The 14,127-nt window shown below is 35.5% G+C and overlaps 2 protein-coding genes across 4 annotated transcripts in view; one reads left to right on the plus strand and one right to left on the minus strand.

The window, feature by feature from the left end:
* The window catches only part of LOC111046473, a 230,636-nt gene that overhangs the window by 91,693 nt on the left and 124,816 nt on the right, over positions 1–14,127 (plus strand). For all 3 annotated transcript variants that reach the window (XM_039433384.1, XM_039433382.1, XM_039433383.1), the window contains exon 3: positions 11,469–11,521. The gene's annotated coding sequence lies outside the window, so the exon portion shown is untranslated. The remainder of the gene's footprint in view (positions 1–11,468; positions 11,522–14,127) is intronic.
* Positions 2,335–4,649, minus strand: LOC111059608. The gene is made up of 2 exons (XM_022347251.2): positions 3,644–4,649; positions 2,335–2,758 (listed from the first exon to the last, which is right to left on the minus strand). The coding sequence occupies exons 1-2, from the start codon at positions 3,809–3,811 to the stop codon at positions 2,396–2,398; spliced, it is 531 nt and encodes a 176-aa protein (XP_022202943.2). The 5' UTR covers positions 3,812–4,649; the 3' UTR covers positions 2,335–2,395.

The raw sequence follows: 14,127 nt of genomic DNA on the forward strand, positions 1-14,127 counted from the left end.
AGTATACAAAACTCATATAAAAATAAATGTATTATCTATTAAAATCGTATGTTACGATTTATTTATGAATTCAATTTAAGATAAACACTCCATATATTTGTATAAAAACTTCTTTTATTTAATTTTTTCTATTATAAAGCCGAGGAAGCCCTGATTCCCAAGGCAACCAATTGTATTGAGTCTATTAAATTGAAGGCCAATCAGAGAGTAGCTTACAGAATTATTCTAGGAAGAGGCAAATTTTTCTGAAAACCTCCTTCTTCTGGCTTAAGATCCTGACCGGAGAGGATGCACATGGAGTTTAGGGTTTTTTCTTATTCCTTTTAAAAATTTTTAATGAACTATTAAGCCAAACCCTTTTTTAAATGTAATGTATTTGTGTTGAATGTTAATTATTTGTGAACTCAGTGCTGTCAAGGAGTTCGTAATTGTAAAGATTCCCATAAAAATAGCTTTAATTCGAAAGAAACTTATAAAAATCTGGATCACGCGTTAGCCCAGCAGTGACGAAAAGGAGCCTACCCAATTAATTATTGGAAATAATTAATTCAATCCACGAGAACATCTAGAACTTCCGTTCAGTGAGTGATAAGTCCAACGAGCTCGTTTTTTCTACGTCCAGTGGGGGTAATTAATTAATAAAAAAGCGCTATTCCAATTAATTTGAGTTAAAATAAAAAGTCACCACGTGTTGAACAATATCACATAGTCCATAAGAACATTTATGAATTTATTTAATATATGTAGGAAGCTTACTTCCATGCACAGCCCGAATTCATATAAATCCCTGAGATCTCATGTTTGAATATTAATTTATTAATTATAAATTTGTTAATTGAACCAAGTATAGTATATCAAACCTATAGACCGAACAGGTTTTTATCTGCAGAATTTTATATTGATTGGAAGTATAAGTACCAGTATTAAATATAATATATTTATGAATTTGAAACTCACTATTGTGAATATTAGCAAAGCCTGTGATAATTATTCAGATTTTAGAAATAGATTATTTAAGTGAATTATCGATTTATCGAATATCTTATGCACATCTTTTTTGTGGGAATATATTTTGTGTTTTATGTCAGCATACAAATCGTAGAAATTTATTTTATCCTAGTTCATCTCGTGATATACAGTTTGAGCTGTTTTAATACCAACAAATATTTAGCAGCACTTAAAATTATTGAATCAAGTAATATTAATCTTATTCAGAGCACTCAATATTATCATCCTTTGATGATACTCATCTCATATACGAGAATAAGTATATTAAGAAATTATATTAATAGGTTCCAGTTATATCATATAAGGATCCAGAGAGCTTCCAGAACTGGCGTTGTAAGTTCTAAGGAATTTTGGAAGGGTATATTGGTGAATACTTGTATTCACGACGAGCGTTTTAAGAATCAACTAGAAACAACTATAGTTGGTCCTTATTATTCTCTAGTGATGCATGGTTACTGATAATCAGTCATCAAATATTCTTTTATTTTCCGTATTGGTATTCTTCAAGAACTTCATAGAAGCAGCGGTAAGAATTACCAATCACCGGTCACTGAACCTTATGGTGATTATTTGTATTTATAAAATTCATGTTTCTACCACTGAGCTAGAGCTGAGGTTTGAACCCAGTAATTTTGCGAGCCGGACGGCCTTAATTTTTTGTGAATTTATTCGCAAAAGAGGGAATTTAGAGACTGCTCTTATAAATATCAGAAACATCGTATCATCTGTGAAGGCTTTACAATTAACAACTTCACATAATATGGCACCCAACCAGTGGAGCGTGATGAAAAGCTTACCTACTCAATCTCACTATCAATGATTAATGAAATTATTGATAAAACTGAAAACTGCAAGAAGTATAATCTGAAGTCGATTCGACAAGATATATCTGATGATCTATTGTAAGTTTCTGGCTAAAATAATTGAGTTGCTCTACAAATTAAAATTTTTCAAGCTGCATAAATACAGACAAACTGTATCACACGAGTTTGATAACATAATTCTCATAATAGAGAAAAGATTGGATGGAAATTTCCATAAAAATCTATAGTAAAATTTTGATTTTGATTTGTTGAATCTAGATATTGTATGCTGACCAGAGGTATAGATTATTTGAAATATAATCGCATAGCTACTAGTAAGGAAGATAAAACCCTACCTAAAATTTTAAGAACTATATTAGCGTAATCTGTCTATGTTGATAAGCGTACCTGTAGCACTCGAAGGTCTTTTTGTAATATATGTACATGACACTTGAAATTTTTAACACCACACAATTTTATCCAGAATAGGCACTATCACTGAATCCATTTTAATATTCCTGAGACTTGGCAACACACTTTGCTATTTACTCGAAGTATTCCATAATAACGTCACCATGAACCAGTCACCAGCTAACTCGCAAATCTCCTACTTCAGCGACCACCCCCAAAACTATGTAGCTACGACACCGGCCAATCAACAACCACAGGACAATGTCGCGGAGACCCCACGAGAGAGAGAGGGAGGCAGCATATGCTCCATCAGTTTCGACCCGCAAAACTTGGCCCAATTGTCTTCTACGAAGATTGATAACGTCGTCGATGCGATTAATTCCGATGAGAGTCCGGCTGAGGGAGATGAGGGAGTGAGGGCGTCCAACCCGGTACCGGCGTCTTCGCAGATCGCTCCAAGCATCGCCAAAGGAACGGAGAGTGCCGCCACCCAGTCGCCATCCGACGTGACCAGTCAACCGCCAGCCGCCACCAACCTGGAAAAACGCAATACAACATTAGACTCTTCAGTCGGTTATGTTACCAATCTTATGGCAAATGAGTCTACAAACGAAATACAACTCATGTTCAGTCAACTCTTAGCAGGACAAGCTAAAGGAGCGGAAACAGCCCGGGAAAACAGCAAAACTATCAAAATAATTCAGGACAAATTGGAAGAAAATGCCAAAGTCCTACAAGAAGAGATCAAAACAGTCAGACAGGATGTCAAAGCTATGGATGAAAAATTTTCTAGCTTCAGGGAGGAAGTGAGAAATATAATAGATACCAAAATAGATACGCAATCTGCAGTCATCAAAAAATTAGAAACTCGTATAGATGACGTCACCTGTCAAATAAATGAACGGTTGGATGACGTACCAAAGGAAGTTGAAAAACAGGTGGACGTATTGGGCAAGGAGCTGGGCACCGCTATCATGGGAACTGTCATGGGAAAGGTGTTAGAAAATAAGGGCGAGATAGAGTCGAAAGTGGAGGAAAATAATAGAGATAGTCAAGGAACAAAGTAACGTGCAGGCATGTATGGCAAATTTAGCGGAGGAGGGGGCAAAATCAAGTGAGAGATACAGCATGTTGGAGAATGCTATAGGCGGACAGCAGTTGAAGCTAACCGGATTGTATGATGAAGTGAATACACATAAGAAAATTATGAATGATAAATGGATCGCAAATGAAGAACGAGTCTCCAGAATAGAAACACGCATGGAAAATATCCCAGTCAGTCGAATGCAGTATACACCGAATGAAGTGGTAAACGGCACTCAACTTTTTCAAAGTCTTGGAAAATTTGATAATTCCTACCGTCATATGCAACCCCGACCATTCATAGATCAAATAAAAGCTATTCAGGAATTGATACCCACCTCTTGGTTAGTATGGCGTTTCCAACTGTCCAGTCTATTACTCGGCGAGCCACTGATGTTTTTCCAGAGCCGGATGCGAGACATCAATAGCCTGGAGGACTTCATCTCCCAATTCCTGCAGCAGTATTGGAGCAAACGTAAGCAGATGGACGCACTATCAGAGATCATATCGTGCACATATGATAATAGAGGCAGACAGTCATATACTGAATTTGTAGCTAAGATGATGTGTAAGAATTCGCAACTAGACGAATCTTTGGCGGATACATCATTAGCAAATATATTAACAAAAAAGCTTCCTTACAATGTTCGCATGACACTAGCAGTATCTTCGATTTCCAGTTGCAAAGAATTAATGGAACATTTACACTGTATCCAATCTGTTACTTCTGAATCCAGTCAGGTAAACGACCGTACAGGAGATTTCAATCATTCTCATCATAATAGCAACAGCTACAGAAAAAATTATAATGGTGAGAATCAAATGTCAAATGTCGGAGCAAACACTCGATATCAAAAATACCCTGAAAATACTAGCAGAGGTCAATCGTTTGAAAACAGTTCTAGAAATAAATCTCAATATTACAATAATAAACAACAGGATAGAGGAGCATATTATGATGGCAGAGATCGCTTGAATGGGAACAATTACAAACGAGATGGAGATCGTAAGAATCAAGGTGAAACGCATCAAAATCATAACCGGACAAATACATCTTACACAGTAGCACATACAACAAAAGCAACCCAAAATCAACATGCAAATAACCCACCACCAAATCAAGAAATAAGCACTTCTAAAACTACATGACTATATGATACCCCCAAAGCAAAGGATAATTATTCATCTACCAAATTAGAGGAACAAGCCAAACCTCTCCACATAGACACCACTTTCCGGGACGATCAGCGTGAAACACTCTTAGAAAACCCTGACGACACCGATGTGACATCAGACGGCCAGCTACAAACTTATATCGAATGCAAGTTGTATGGGACTAAACTACAAGCCCTGATTGACAGTGGCTCGCAATGCTGTTTATTGCAAGAGGATATGTTTTTAAACATCAAAGAAAAACATGCAATAGCTACACTACCCCTTACCAATGTATACATTTCCGGTATTAATCCTGTCAGAAGAATAAGAGTAACCACTCAATGTCTCTTAGAAGTGGAAATAGAAGGAATTATTTTTGAATATACTTTCCTGGTGTTGCCAGTCAAAGGTCCATCAATGATAATAGGCGCTGATTTCTTACAGTATTTCCGAACTTTGTCTGAATTTCCGTACACTAAAATTTCATGCAAGCCCTGACACCACCACCACCGAAATTATTACACCTCTCAGTTTAAAAAGACATCCTGGAGAAAATCGAATAGTACAATTTGCATATCACATGGAAGGCGTTCCTAGGACTTGGGGTATTCATGAAATGGAAGAAACCATGGAGCATTTTGAAGTGTTGAGTTTAACGACGATGGATGACGGCGTGATGGATAAAGAGATTTCCTCTGAAGAAATGTTTGAAAAATTATTGGATAGGATAAACTGTTATGCTGAATGGGATCTAGATACAAAAAACAGTGTCGCGAAGGTTTTCATTGAAAATAGAGATGTCTTCTCAGAACAGCCAGGACTAGCTAAAGATTTTGAATGCCGACTCAAAGTCAAACCTCATGAAGCCTATTACCGAAAATCTTATCCAATACCATTTACATACCGCCCGGCAGCTATAGCAGAGATAGACAGAATGTTAGAATTGGGGATTATTGAACCATCAAGCTCTCAATATAGCTTACCAATTGTTTGTGTTGCTAAGAAAGACGGTACCGTGAGATTATGTCTGGACGCACGAGCGCTTAACAGCATTTTGGAAGATGACCGTGAGAGCCCAGACCAGATAGAACAAGTACTTCAAACCTTTAGTGGGAAGAATGTATATTCTACAGTTGACCTAAGCGTCGGTTATTGGCAGATCCAGATAGCAGCAGAATCAAGAGATTATCTATCATTCTTATTCAACGGAAGAAATTACCGCTTCACTCGCCTAGCTTTTGGACTGAGGAACGCCATGGCCATATTTATTTGTTGCCTTCGTCAAGCCGTAGGAGAAGATGTCACGGATTTCTGTACACTCTACGTGGATGATGGAATTATTTCTTCAACAGATATTCAGGACCTCAGGACCATTGTCAACACCTAGATATAGTATTTCGTCGCCTCATCAGATGTGGACTCAAATTGAAATTATCAAAATGCGAATTTTTTGCACAACAAGTCAAATATTTGGGACATATCATCACCCCGGACGGCATCTCCCAAGATAGCAGTAAATTAGAAGCCATCAGAAAATTCCCTTCACCAACCAACCGAAAGCAACTACAGAAATTCATTGGATTTCTTCAATTTTATAGACGTTTCAACAGCCGTATGTCACACTACACTGCCCAATTAAGTCACGTACTATCTACCAACAAAGCATGGAAGTGGACAGAAGCAGAAGAGAAGATATTTCGAGAATTAAAAGAAGCTTTCCTTGAAATAGTTGTATTAAGTCATCCCGATATGAGCCAGCCATTTTACATAAACGTAGACGCCTCAGATTACGCCATAGGAGCAGAAATATTTCAGAAAAGTGCCGAAGGAGACAAAGGAGTACTAGCTTTTTTCAGTAAAACCCTAAATCCAGCACAAAGACGCTATTCGATTACAGAAAAGGAGTTATTAAGTATAGTAGAAGTCTGTAAAAAATACCGCACGCTGCTGTTGGGAAATAAAATTTATATCAATACCGACCATAAAGCTCTTACATTTTTTAAGACAGCTAAATTGAACCACAACAGACTGTCAAGATGGTTTCTCGCTCTTCAAGAGTTTGACCTCGATCTCACACACTTACCAGGAAAGCAAAATCAAACAGCCGATTTTCTATCCCGAGAATTAGATGCCACATACTGTAACGACACAAACCTGAAATGCTATGCAATGGAAATGGACGAAAGCATACCATATCCCGAAAATATCAAACCTCAAGTCTACAAGAATACACTAACACCCAGAAGGATTCAGAATGCGCAAAAAGAAGACCCCAAGCTATCCCAAATTTTAGAAATACTGGAGGAAGTACCATCTGAACCGCCCCACTACTTGCGACAGTACACGCGATACCGTGGATTCCTATTTCACCGCACCACACCACAAGATTATAACTGGAGAATCATAATACCTAAGGAAATAGCGGAAGAAGTGATTAAGGAAACACATGAGAGAATTGGCCACTTTGGAGTAAGAAAAACGATATGTACACTAAAAGAAGCCTGTTATCTGAAAGGTATGCACAAAAAGGTAGTCAAAGTGTTAAGAGCATGCGACCTATGTCAGAAAACAAAACATTTAAAATATCAAGTCAGGGGAGCAATGATACCTATATTGCCGACTGCCCCATTGGAGTTAGTATCAGCCGACATTTATGGTCCTCTACCCCTAGCACAACATGGGAAGAAATATATATTTGTATTAACATGCACATTCTCTAAATACACCATGTTCTTTCCCATCGGTAAGCTAACAGGAGAAGTCCTAGCAAATTGCATAGTGAATAAGTGGACTCCGCAAGTAGGAAAACCTAAGCGCATTCTATCAGATAATGCCTCATATTTTTGTAGTAAACAGTGGAAAAGAATACTTGACCTGGCTGATATAAAATTTCTCGAACTTCCACATATTCTCCTAGTTTGAACCCCGTGGAGCGCCGCATGGCAGAAATCTCACGATTCATGAGGGCGTACTGCGCTGAAAAACATCAAAGTTGGGTTAGATATCTACCGTTCCTGGAAGAATGTTTCAACAATTGCATCAATGAAAACACAGGATATACACCAGTAGAGGTTATTTTCGGAGGAAGAAATAAAATGTTTATTGAAAAGTTAATAGATTTCCCACCGTCGAATGCTTTAACTCATCCTAACCTAGACATCTGTCACATTGTACAACAGAGATTAGAAAGGTCAGCGACCTCACGAAAACATTATCACGATAATAAATCCAAACAGTTTAAATATAGTGTCGGAGATGAAATACTTTTAAAAAGCCATAGGTTATCCAATGCGCTTGAAAAAAACTACCAGAAAATTCTTTCATATTTATACTGGACCATACAAAATTGCAGCCGTAACTGAACGTAATACAGTTCAGTTGTATGAAGAAAGCAAACCAAATTTAACTTGGTGGGAAAATATTTCTAATCTCAAGCAGTATTATCGAGACAATAAGCGATAAGGATATAAACAATAATATTTTGATTAAACGTCATTGGCCTACCTGACAAGATATATGTACCAGACGAACGCCAACAATAAACTTAATTAGCAGACGAGTATCCACTTCGGATAACAACACCTGAAAATAAAGAAATAAAAAATTTAGAAACCATCTTTAACACCTTTCTTATTAGTGAAACAAGAGAATAAATAACTTCTAATGTTAAAAGCCAACTTACCGTTGTTTAGCCAGAAGAGACATCAAAATGGCGACAAGTGATGAACCGAAACCAATGGAAACCAGCTGTCCACTACGAAAACCAGAGTAGTCAATGCCTATTAAATCATCTAAGTTGACACCCCCAAGAAAAATTCAAGTGTCATATAAATGTGAATTGCATGTAGAGATATTATAAAAATATTATATTATTATTATTTATGTATAAACTAATTAAGAAAATCACTAAAATTATCCGCCAAATGATCAAACCGCATAGTTACCACCAAAAGCATTAATCCAAAGTCTCAATGTATTAGATGAATAAGAAGTTCTTGTTGATAAAACCTACCAAAGATTATCCTTAAAAATATCCATTATATGAAAGCAAAGCCCAAATTCTGCAAGAGAATGAAATGAAAATGTACAACTCACTGTTCTATGTTGAGGGAGAAAAAATATTATATTCTGCAAGTCAGAGAATTACCAGTTTGTTAGGTTGGCAATGATTTTGCACCAACGTTCAAATGTGCTTCTGACCTGAGGGCGGAGCGTGGATTAGAAAAAAAAGTTTATATTGTGTATTGTGTGTAGAAGGAGATTGGCCGATGTAAGGCGTATGTATTTGAATTGAATTTATTTATTGTTGTATATGTTGTTGAATTGTTAGGAGGTAGGATTCTCAGTAGAGTTATTAACAGACTTTGTAACATGTATGATTTCTGATCCAAAACCAACTGGATCATAAAATTTATATTATATTCTCGAATTGTCGTTTTAAATCAGAAATCAGAGGGCGTTTTGTGTCACGTGGTAATTTAAAACACCAAATATTTTAAATGAACTAATGAATATAATAGAACTATAAAATTGGAAAGAAGGTTAGACCTACCCAAAGGATAAATCAACTCAAATCAAGTATTATTAGCGATTAGGAGTAATAGCATTATCAACAACGATAAGAAAACATATATTATTGTGATTTAATAATTATGAGAACCCATTGGTAAGATCAAAAAATTATAAAGCGGCATACTTATTATTGGCGGATTATAAAAAAAATAAAATGCATGAACATTGAGGTTAGAGTTACTTGTTTGCATTTTGAAAAGAATAGTCGATCTTGGATAAATCGATAATTATCAGAATCAATACTGAACGAATCAGCTGATTATTCGATCAACCCATATGACCGGTTGAATCATATAAAATTCACTCATAAAGGATATATTATGTATACTAAAGGAAGTCGATGTGTAGACTTACAAACAACTATTATTTCTGTATAAATATTTATTATAATCCAAAAAAGCATGATAAATCAAGAGTATACAAAACTCATATAAAAACTAAATGTATTATCTATTAAAATCGTATGTTACGATTTATTTATGAATTCAATTTAAGATAAACACTCCATATTTTGTATAAAAACTTCTTTTATTTAATTTTTTCTATTATAAAGCCGAGGAAGCCCTGATTCCAAGGCAACCAATTGTATTGAGTCTATTAATTGAAGGCCAATCAGAGAGTAGCTTACAGAATTATTCTAGGAAGAGGCAAATTTTTCTGAAAACCTCCTTCTTCTGGCTTAAGATCCTGACCGGAGAGGATGCACATGGAGTTTAGGGTTTTTTCTTATTCCTTTTAAAAATTTTTAATGAACTATTAAGCCAAACCTTTTTTAAATGTAATGTATTTGTGTTGAATGTTAATTATTTGTGAACTCAGTGCTGTCAAGGAGTTCGTAATTGTAAAGATTCCCATAAAAATAGCTTTAATTCGAAAGAAACTTATAAAAATCTGGATCACGCGTTAGCCCAGCAGTGACGAAAAGGAGCCTACCCATTAATTATTGGAAATAATTAATTCAATCCACGAGAACATCTAGAACTTCCGTTCAGTGAGTGATAAGTCCAACGAGCTCGTTTTTTCTACGTCCAGTGGGGGTAATTAATTAATAAAAAAGCGCTATTCCAATTAATTTGAGTTAAAATAAAAAGTCACCACGTGTTGAACAATATCACATAGTCCATAAGAACATTTATGAATTATTTAATATATGTAGGAAGCTTACTTCCATGCACAGCCCGAATCATATAAATCCTGAGATCTCATGTTTGAATATTAATTTATTAATTATAAATTTGTTAATTGAACCAAGTATAGTATATCAAACCTATAGACCGAACAGGTTTTTATCTGCAGAATTTTATTGATTGGAAGTATAAGTACCAGTATTAAATATAATATATTTATGAATTTGAAACTCACTATTGTGAATATTAGCAAAGCCTGTGATAATTATTCAGATTTTAGAAATAGATTATTTAAGTGAATTATCGATTTATCGAATATCTTATGCACATCTTTTTTGTGGGAATATATTTTGTGTTTTATGTCAGCATACAAATCGTAGAAATTTATTTTATCCTAGTTCATCTCGTGATATACAGTTTGAGCTGTTTTAATACCAACAAATATTTAGCAGCACTTAAAATTATTGAATCAAGTAATATTAATCTTATTCAGAGCACTCAATATTTATCATCCTTTGATGATACTCATCTCATATACCAGAATAAGTATATTAAGAAATTATATTAATAAGGTTCCAGTTATATCATATAAGGATCCAGAGAGCTTCCAGAACTGGCGTTGTAAGTTCTAAGGAATTTTGGAAGGGTATATTGGTGAATACTTGTATTCACGACGAGCGTTTTAAGAATCAACTAGAAACAACTATAGTTGGTCCTTATTATTCTCTAGTGATGCATGGTTACTGATAATCAGTCATCAAATATTCTTTTATTTTCCGTATTGGTATTCTTCAAGAACTTCATAGAAGCAGCGGTAAGAATTACCAATCACCGGTCACTGAACCTTATGGTGATTATTTGTATTTATAAAATTCATGTTTCTACCACTGAGCTAGAGCTGAGGTTTGAACCCAGTAATTTTGCGAGCCGGACGGCCTTAATTTTTTGTGAATTTATTCGCAAAAGAGGGAATTTAGAGACTGCTCTTATAAAATATCAGAAACATCGTATCATCTGTGAAGGATTTACAATTAACAACTTCACAACTTGAAATTCCGCATATAGATCTTTATCTGACAAGGATGGTTATAGGCCTTATTCTCGATCCTTCAAGATTTTAGTAGGTCAAGTTTTTAATATCCTTGCGTAGCTTTGATTACCTGCTAGTGACCCATGAAGTTTTTTACTTTCATCCGGTAAACTTAGCTTGAATTTGATACCTGAGCTCCAAATCTGATTCTGGATTATCTTTCAAGTTGTGTAATATTTTGCTTCTTTCTCTCTAATATGTTGAAAATTATTGTTTCAGATTACCAACCTTCTCAACACTTGATATATGAGCACACATCACCTACTTAAACGGTAAGTTAATAATAACCTAGAGCTGGTTTCCGAACTCGGGATTCCGCCAAGTTCTAGACTTTAAACAGCTCGAGTCAGAAAATTGGCTCTCCGAAACGGGGCGTAGTCGTAGAATCAAAGTCACGTTTCCTAATTCAGGAATTAATTCAATTCCTGATCGAGATTTCGGACTATGTGTAACCTTATCTAAATTTGGGAGAGGAATAGCACAAGGTTACGTTATTTTTCCTCTCCCTATCATTTTCATGATGTACTAATTATAAGAATCAATGAAGATTCAATCCTAATTCAAACCTACATTGGCTCCTCCAACACATACGAGATCAAATCCCCATTTTTTCCGATTGCAGGAAACATATCGAGAAAAACTAATATTTTGTTATCATCCTAAAGAGCACTGAAATCACTACAAAGAGCACAAACTCTCAAAATCCCACGATTTTTCGCTCCAATGTGAGTGTTCCTCCGGATATATCCACTGCCTTCAATATCTCGTAATTATTATTTCCATTGGAAGGATAGCTTTAGAGATTCACTGCCATCTGTCACCATTTGTCCTATGGGAGGCATTGATAAAATCTATGAAGGAATCTGTCGGAATAAAATGAATCTAACTGTTGCTGGTTCACTTCAAATCTGACAGTATTTGTTGAGAATGACGTCATTGCTTCTCATTTAACAGAGAACTGACAGTTTCAAGTCAGCACAGATGATGCTTTGTTGGGAAATGCCTGCAGCGATTTCTGCTTCAATGATTCTTTGCTATTTTTCCCTCATTTTTTCACTGTTCTTTGCCAAATCCATCCATCCCTCTCTATCACTCAATCTCTCACACACTCTCTCTCTCTCTTCTTCTCTCTCATCCACTCTCTCTTTCTCTCTCTATCACTCAATCTCTCACACACACTTACTCTCTTATTCTCTCTCCTCCACTCTCTCTCTTTCTCACTCTCTCTCACACACACTGTCTTTTTCTCTTCTTCTTTCTCCTTCTCTCTTTCTTTCTCACTCTCTCTCTGTCTCTGGGTCACTCTCTCTATCTATCTATTTTTTTCTCTCTCTCACTGTCTCTAGTCCACTGTGTCTATCTATTTATTCCTCACTCTCTCTATCTATTTATCTCTATCCCTCTCACTCTCTCTCTCACTCATTCTCTCTCTCTCTCATTCTCTATCAGCAGGATTCTTTCATTTTTGTTCGTATTGTCTCCTGTATTCTCACCAACTCCCTCTTTCTCTCTCAACCTGTCTCTCTCTCTCTCTCACACACACACACTCTCTCTCTCTCGTATTCTGTTTCAGCCGGATTCTTCCATTTTTCGTTCGTATTGTTTTCTGAACTCACAGCTCTATCGACTTTGTCGCTTATTTGAAATTTTCGTCTGTTATGAGAACGTGATAGGTCTTAGTGATGATTGTATTGAACGGTTGTATAGAGGTTTTGTCTATTTTTATCAAGCAGTTTTTAAATACTTATCAATTTTTGTCATAGATGGTAGAGAACATTCTCTAGTATTTATTCTGCCTAATATAGGATATTCTCATTCATGATTTTTCTTTGAGAGCGTGAAAATAATATTGTGAGGTTGGAGAAACGTTTTGTCCATTTCAATTGGACAATTTTCATCTATCGTGAGGTCCACGTTATAATGGCAGTGGAGAAAGATAAGGGAACAACGTTGCCGATCCTCTGTCTAGTCAATGCCATCTATGGACGGTAGCTGATACAGGTTTATTGATGTAATATTACTTTTTGTGTAGTTGAGAAGTTGATATTGTGGTAATTATTCATATTAAACAAAAATACTAAGAAATTATTGCCAAAAAACCACAGATTCATTAATACTTAGAAAGACCGGTTCCGGTTGTTACACCATTGTCAATCACTGATAAAATAAAACTAAATACAAGAGCAGCAGAATTTCTACTAGTAGGCGAGTACTGCTATTGGTCAAGGGCATAAACGCCTGCCATTGGCCCAGCTAGAGTCTCCTCCCACTTAACAGTATAACAGAAACGTCACAAAATGGCGGCTTAAGCAACATACTCGCCAAAATAACAAAATTTACTTCCAGTACAGAATAAGAACCAAGAAAACAAATAAGATATAGGTCCAATAAAATAAATATGTAAATAGAATTTAGTTTTATCATAACTTTGTAGGCATACATCAGTCAATAGTTTTTCTATTTACATATTTTGTTTTATTATCTTTTAATTATTGTTCTCTTGGTTATTATTTTGTACTGAAAGTAAATTCTGTTATCATGTCTTTCATGCCCTTGACCAATAGCAGTACTGACCTATACTAGGATAAATTCTGCAGCTCTTGTATTAAGTTTTAGTTTATTTGAGATTGACAATGGTGTAACAACCGAAACCGATCTATCTTACTATCAATAAATCTGTGGTTTTGAACAATTTGTTAGTATTTTTAATAAATGATGTATTATTAACTGTTCATTCTCGTTTAAAATAATCAATCATATTCTATTAAGCAACAAATTATATTTTTTTAATTATTTCATAATTGAGATGGAATATTTTGTTAACTAATTATCAGTTCTACTTTGTTAAAAGGCGATCTGGCAACAGAGCAAAGCGAGA

Source organism: Nilaparvata lugens, chromosome 7 (genome assembly GCF_014356525.2).
Source record: "Nilaparvata lugens isolate BPH chromosome 7, ASM1435652v1, whole genome shotgun sequence".
In the NCBI taxonomy this organism is placed as follows: Eukaryota; Metazoa; Arthropoda; class Insecta; order Hemiptera; family Delphacidae; genus Nilaparvata; species Nilaparvata lugens.